This window comes from Nicotiana tomentosiformis, chromosome 3 (assembly GCF_000390325.3).
Source record: "Nicotiana tomentosiformis chromosome 3, ASM39032v3, whole genome shotgun sequence".
Taxonomy (NCBI): domain Eukaryota; kingdom Viridiplantae; phylum Streptophyta; class Magnoliopsida; order Solanales; family Solanaceae; genus Nicotiana; species Nicotiana tomentosiformis.
The window spans coordinates 89,162,685-89,169,579 of record NC_090814.1 but is presented as its reverse complement, the minus strand read 5'-3'; the positions used below and the strand labels follow the sequence as shown (position 1 = coordinate 89,169,579).

The following is a 6,895-nucleotide window of genomic DNA, read 5'->3' as shown; positions in this document are numbered from 1 at the left end:
TTAATCAAAATACGTGCAAACTGGCCCAGATACCATAATTATCCCAAAAAAAAATAAGTACTTCTCAAAATTTTCGTTTTAATCAAATTTCTTTGAATTTAAAATTCTAAATATGAAGTTGTCCTTAATCAAGAGACCTTTTAGTTTTTACTCCAATGTGAGACTTTCGGAAATTGGATAGTCGGACCCCAAAGTGACCCAAAAAAAAAAAGAAGCTCACTTGAACATAGCACTAAATTATGATTTACCAAGTTAATCCACCAAAGTGAACGCTGACACCTTTGTCCTTAAAGCCACGATTTTCAAGTAAACGACCTTGTGCTTCATCTGGGAGATTGTAAGGTATTGATGATCATTTGACTAAACCCCAATTCTCAATAAAATGTGGAAGCTAAGCGAATCCATTTTGGGGGACAATGAAGAGCAACAAGATAATCTGTTCGGTGAACAAGAAGGGCTTTGCTCTCTTTCCCCTTTACAGGTACTATATTTCATACATTATTTCCCTCAAAATTTCACTGCTCTTGTACAGGATCCATATTTTTCTTTTCTAAAGGCCCAAATTGATTTATCTTGACTTTTTGGTTTTTGATTGGGTGCAGAGAGTCTATGGTTTCGCTGCCTGTCTGCTCGCCGGCTTGGTTTGTATGTTCCTGGTATGACCACCTACTCAGTGTCTGTAATCAAACATTTTTCTCTCAGTTCTAATTTATGTGACTATTCTATTATGAGTCGGTACCAAAAAAGAATGACACATCTATATTTGTAAACAATTAACTTTGCACTTTCCATTTTAACATAGAAGTTTTTATAACCATACATATATTATACCTTCTTAAAGACCACAGGGCCTCATTTCCTTCTTAACGGAGGAAGTAGTTGTGTGACAAATGCTTTTTATAATAACAATCTCTTCAGCTGTTTATTGTTTTGCCCTTTATTTTGTTTTTGCCTGCAGTCTTTGATTGTTTTCGTCAAGCCCATCAAGTTTGCCCTGTTGTTTACTTTTGGCAACATGTTGGCTATTGGGAGGTATGCCACAATCTGCTTGGGTATAGAAAATATGGAACTTTGAATTGTTAGAAGCGATTAACCATTCAATTATTATACTAACCTTTCAGTATCTGGGATAGATTTATATTGTTGGATACCAGCCATGTGTTTGGATTTCATTCATCTTACGCTTTCTGTGTTTTGAACTTGGATATTCTCACGGCAGCACAGCTTTTCTCATTGGACCTGTGCAGCAAATATCAATGATGATGGATCCTGTTCGTGTCTATGCCACAGCCGTTTATGTGGGATGTGTTGTTTTGGCTCTCATTTGTGCGCTGGTGGTAAGTGTCTGAGTATATAGTGTGATGTCTATTAGAGTGATCCGCTTCCTAAATAATAGTACTAGTTTAGTAACATATGATGGTTTTTATTTTAGAATTCACTTCCTGTGATATATTAGGAAAGTCCAGTACTTGTTTCTTCCATTTTTGCACTCACCCTTTTTGGGCATGTCGTAAATCAGCTGCTCTCTTTCTTGTTGAAGGAAGAAAATACGAAACAATTCATATATTACTGCACCGCAAATATCTTCTTCCTTGCCCACTCTCCTTCCCAAGGCAAAGGCTATCCTGTAGGAGTTCCTTCTTTCTACGAGGAAGTTGTAGTTGGAGGTAAATATAAGGTTGTTAAAATCCAATGTGAAGAATTCATTCTGCGTCCCAATATCGTTTTCTCTTAGATAGATAAGAGACGTGCTGAAGTAATGGTCATCTTCCCCCCATTCCGCATGAGGGTAAGATATCTAATAAATTGAACAACAACAACAAACCTAGTGAATTTTCACAAGTGGGGTCTGGGGAGGGTGAGATGTACGCAACCTTACCTCTACCCTGGAGGGCAGAGAGACTGTTTCCGGAAGACCCTTGGCATAAAAAAAAGTATTGACAACAAGTATAAACAACAACAAGATAAAACGAGGGTTGAAGCCAAGGTAGCAATTAAACGGTAGTAACAACAATCTAAGAATAAAGGGATAACAAACTAACACTGATGTTGTCGAACTGAAGAAGACAAACGGAAGCGTTCGACTACCCACTAACCTTCTACCCTAATCCTCGACATCCACACCCTGCTATCAAGAGTCATGTCCTCAGTAAGCTCCAGCTGCGCCATATCCTGCCTAATCACCTCTCCCAAAGACTTCTTTGGCCTACCTCTACCCCTCCTCATACCCACCAAGGTTAAACTCTCACACCTCCTAATTGGGGCTTCTATGCTTCTCCTCTTAACATGCCCGAACCATCGCAACCTCGGCTCCTGCATCTTATCCTCCAAGGGGGCCACTCCCACCTTATCCCGAATAACTTCATTCCTAATCTTATCTAACCTGGTATGTCCACACATCCATCTCAACATCCTTATCTCAGCTACTTCCATTTTCTGGACATGCGACTTCTTGATAGGCCAATACTCTACCCCATACAACATGGTCGGTCTAACCACTACTTTGTAAAACTTACCCTTAAGTCTCAGTTTTACAAGCAACCCTCCCTCTTGATATGAGGAGAAGATGACTGAGTTAGCAAGATAAATTTTGCTTAATAGTAGTTTTAACGTGGTGATGTTTAAAACTTGACCATAAAATGCATTATTTTCTTGTAGTGTGCTGCGAAACATTTATGTCCCTTTTACTGTCCTGTTGTTCCCCACTTGTGGGATTCCACCGGGTCGTTGTTGTTGTTGTTGTTACTGTCTTGTTGCTGCTTCCTGTGGCCTGACTTTTTTTTGTATAAAAGATAGATATTACTAATCACTCTACTTTGTTATGCTACGTGTTACCTGAACTACAATCTTTCTTCTGTTTATTATTTATGTATTTCTGCAGATCCACAGTAAGATTTTGACACTACTTGCAATCATATGCGAGATATGTGCCCTTATCTGGTCAGTTGCTTTTCTCCTTTATCTATCTTGCATAGTTTTTCTTACATGTACTGTCTTCCAACAATCTATATCTTTTTTAACCTTGTTATATTTTAGCCATAAGTAGGAACGGAGATAACGGGGTTCTAGTGTAACGAAAAAGTAATGTTGTTCCATCTTAAATGTAAAGTTGGAATTCAAATTTAATTGCATAAATTACAATAAGGAATTAAGAAAATATGTATTAGCAAATGTCTCATTTGTGGTTTATAGAACTTCTCTGGTCGCTTGCCGACCAAATTTGGGTCAAAAGAATCACTAAAAGCTGGATTGTTTTTAAAAGCATCTCATCATGATCATAATAGTACATGGTATGTGTAAGCATGCATCGGATAATGCGAAGGTGGCACTCAGATCTGCTCAACATCTCCATTGAAGTTACCCCACGACTTCAAGTTATTAGAATACCTTATTTTATCTTTTCAGTCATTTAATATATGCTCTTTCAACAACTTTTGGTTCCAAAACCTGCCATACGTATGTCATGTTGACCCCAAACTAGTTATTATTTGAAAGAGTTAACAAGGGTCTACATCTGTGATTTCTTGGCATCCATATTTGGGTGGTTTTTATGCTGAAATAGGTAAGACAACAGAGATATTGGAGGTGGTATGTTAGGAGCACTTACATATCAAAGGGAGGACGTCAGTGGGGTTTCTTTCCCTTTGTTTCAACGATTGTAGCAGTCTAGGCCACCTGTTGTCGACAAATGGCAAACTGGAGATTTAGCTGGTTAGAGGTGCTGCTTAACAATGTTGAGATTCCATGATTAGGTTTCCTTAGAACATGCAAGTAAATCATAAGTATTCAGATTCATCTGTTAATTTTCAATCTCAGCTTTCAACTCATTGAAGATTGAGGTGTTCTCAGTGATCTTGTAGGGAATGTTCATTATTGCACTTTTATCCAGAAAAAAATAAAATTCATTAAAATCTGGTCAATTGGATATGTGCATGCCACTATATTTGGATAACCAAAGCGGCTCTTATCCTTTTATCAGTTTCCTGACGGAATAGTTCAGACAAATTCAACACTTCTAGTATGTATAGTTGCATATTCTCTGCTCTAAGTACTCAGAATTCTCAATGTTTTCCATCTTTTCTGGATTTTCACCAATTCCTGAATATATATATTTTTGGTAAATAAATCCTGAATATTGCTTTTGACCAAAGAGATAATGCTTTAAAAGTGAGAGGGTAGTGATAATGGAAATATGGCGGGAAGGAACTGTTGCAGTGGAACGTGCAAGTTAAAGAGAAGATGTACCTCTGTTTCGAGGCTACATTTATGCAGTGTTTTTTTGTGAACAGAGATTGCTTCCTCAAGAACTTGGGGCCATGGGGACCAAAAGATGCACCAATTTGAGTCCTTAATAAAGATGCAATCACTTGTGTCCACAATAGAAGCTACATTCTTTATTGTTACCAAACAAGTGAAAGTATCTCCTTCATTTCCCCCTTTTTTTTCCCTATATCCAAAGGATATTGCACTTCAGAAAAGATTTTGACAAAAATCAAAATAATCCTTAGACATCTTCCCAATGTCTATTATTTTGTAACCCAAAAAAGATGGACAGAACTCTTGGCTGGCTATACTGCTCCCTGCTATTTCATCTTTATCCAAATCACCATTATCAAGCATAATTAAACAGTCTCAGCATAGAAATAATAGGTACAAGGGTTGTATCAGCTAATTTTGCCATTTTGGTAGTTGAAACTAACTTACCTACTGTATTCAACCACTGATGCCCAAACCCAACTCGTAGTGAAGCTGCTTCAACCAGAGAATGAATTCATCCTTCTACATCTCATATGTACACTGGCACCCATTTCACATACCGGTCCATCCCTCCTCTCCCTCTGCACACATATTTGTATTCAGTATACTCCACTTACTTGATTTTGTAAGTCCTACTTGAGACAAAAGTGGTTTTAGGTGATTCAAATACGCTTGATAGAAAGTGGTCTTGAATAGGTAATGTTTTTGTGTTAACAGATATATGCACATTATCCCTTTTCTGAAAATAGAAGAAAATAACAATTAAGAAAAATAATTGTTCAGGAAATAATTTTTTTTTTGGGAACTACTCAAGACCAACAAGAGTTATCCTTAACATTTTGCTGATATTGTCTGGTTTCCAGGTACAGTTTAAGTTATATTCCTTTTGCTCGTAGAATGGTTTCAAATGTTACTATTCGGCTTTTTGACACTGAAATCTAGTGGATTCGATGCTGAAGCAACATCACTCCAGTACCTTTTCAGTGCTGGACTGTAGTCTACTCAACTTTGAACAGGTGCTTCCCTGCTGATTATTTTGAAGAAATTGATAATTCTTTCTGGTTTTCCTCTGATGACAAAGGGAACTCCACTTTTCAATCAGGTGTGAATGAATTCGTTTGGACTGTTAACTTTTATCCTGACAAAGGTTGTTTCCTGTGGTTTCTCTTCATTTCGGAAAGTTATGCGTGCTTTCTTCTTGTGCTGCCCTGCTCACCTCATAGTTGCCCTATGCCCTGATTAACAAATGACTTCACCCCCTCACACAACAAATTAAAAACATTATCGAAATTGAATCATATCAAACTCTTGATATATCTTCTCTACTTTGTTTCTTGTCTTTCAACTGTTCTGTTATTTTTTCGCATTGTATATATCTGTTCTTTCTGATAGAGCTGTTTATATTTAGGATACTATATCGTGAATGACTAGAAAACCAAAAAAGCCATCTGTTATGCTTCTTACTAGTTTGTTCATACGATTTAGGAGGACGCAGAAATGATTATTCATCTCTTCCTATACACATTCTCAAAAGTTACTTCTAACTTGATGCTAGTTCATGTTTTCTTATGAATCCTTCCGGGTGATATCTCAAAAGTACCCATAAACTAACATGAGATACTCTTTAGCGGTTTAGCCTGTAGTGCGCCGGCTTCTTCCTTAATGGCGTGTCTCAATTTCAACCACCAGAGAATTTAGTGACCTTTGTGCCAATGTGATAATCTTCCATAAGAAGAGTACACGAGGATGTTTAAAATTTCTGTAGTATTTAAAGCGTATTAGAACTTTTTATGTGAAGAATTGGGTAATTTTTAGACAATATGAAAAGAAAAGGAGAACTGTTAAGAGATCAAGCTAAAAAGTAACAATATCAGAGATGAAAGCTGAGGAGAGCTTTTCTTATTTCTTCCAGCTTCCAGGTGTGTTCTCTATTTATACTACTCCTATTACATAGAGGGTTACAAAAAGGTTGTCTTAAACATGACATTAACCATTGGGATTATATTTCATATTCGGAACAAGCATTTTGGGATGGAGTATTTGTTAGTGAACATGTGAGCACGAATGTTTACTTTTGTACTTGGTGGAGAATATAATGGAGAAGTACTAGTATTGGAAGGAGTAAAAATTGGGTCTCGCATAATTTGGGCTATATAGGATGGCCTTCGGTGGCCCAATCCATAGCTATAGTACTAATTCACTGTCAATGAAGTAGAAATGACACCAGGTAGCCACCGTAAAGAGTTGCTGTTTAGGAATTAGCCAATGCGTCATGAATTTCAGTTTTTCAGTTTAATTGAAGTAGCGTTAAGTAAATGAAATAATGTCACATGATCGACGGGATGCTTCTGGCTTTCCTTGATATTCAGGTGATAATTTGTGTCGTTTCATCTGTTGTTATTTATGTTCCAATATCTTCTTGACATTTCTCCAACACACTCCGTTTTTCTATTCTATTTCAGAAGAAAATAGAGACGAGGAACCTTGAACTGAAATAAATAATTGTTCCAATGGAACCCTCTCTTATACCATTGATTGCTGTCTCTCACATCAATTTTCTCCAATCCGCCGAAAACTGTATGGAAATGGAAAACATTTAAAGTTACTTTCGTCCCAACTCCGACAACCAGAAGTAAAT

At 37.1% G+C, this 6,895-nt stretch overlaps 1 protein-coding gene across 3 annotated transcripts; it reads left to right on the top strand.

Annotated features, from left to right (window-relative positions):
• The first annotated feature begins 244 nt into the window (after positions 1 to 244).
• Positions 245 to 5,582, top strand: LOC104121343 (uncharacterized). Of its 3 annotated transcripts, XR_691907.4 has the most exons (7): positions 246 to 481; positions 603 to 656; positions 959 to 1,032; positions 1,220 to 1,337; positions 2,882 to 2,940; positions 5,121 to 5,273; positions 5,360 to 5,582. XR_691907.4 is itself a non-coding variant. In XM_009633314.4 (6 exons), exons 1-6 carry the CDS (start codon positions 383 to 385, stop codon positions 3,564 to 3,566), a joined length of 408 nt encoding a protein of 135 aa, XP_009631609.1. In that variant the 5' UTR covers positions 245 to 382; the 3' UTR covers positions 3,567 to 3,684. The 3 variants fall into 3 exon arrangements, 2 of the variants coding, with proteins under 2 accessions (XP_009631609.1, XP_009631608.1); XM_009633314.4 differs by lacking the exons at positions 5,121 to 5,273; positions 5,360 to 5,582 and adding an exon at positions 3,563 to 3,684 and having other exon boundaries at positions 245 to 481; XM_009633313.4 differs by having other exon boundaries at positions 5,121 to 5,582.
• The last annotated feature ends 1,313 nt before the right edge of the window (positions 5,583 to 6,895 follow it).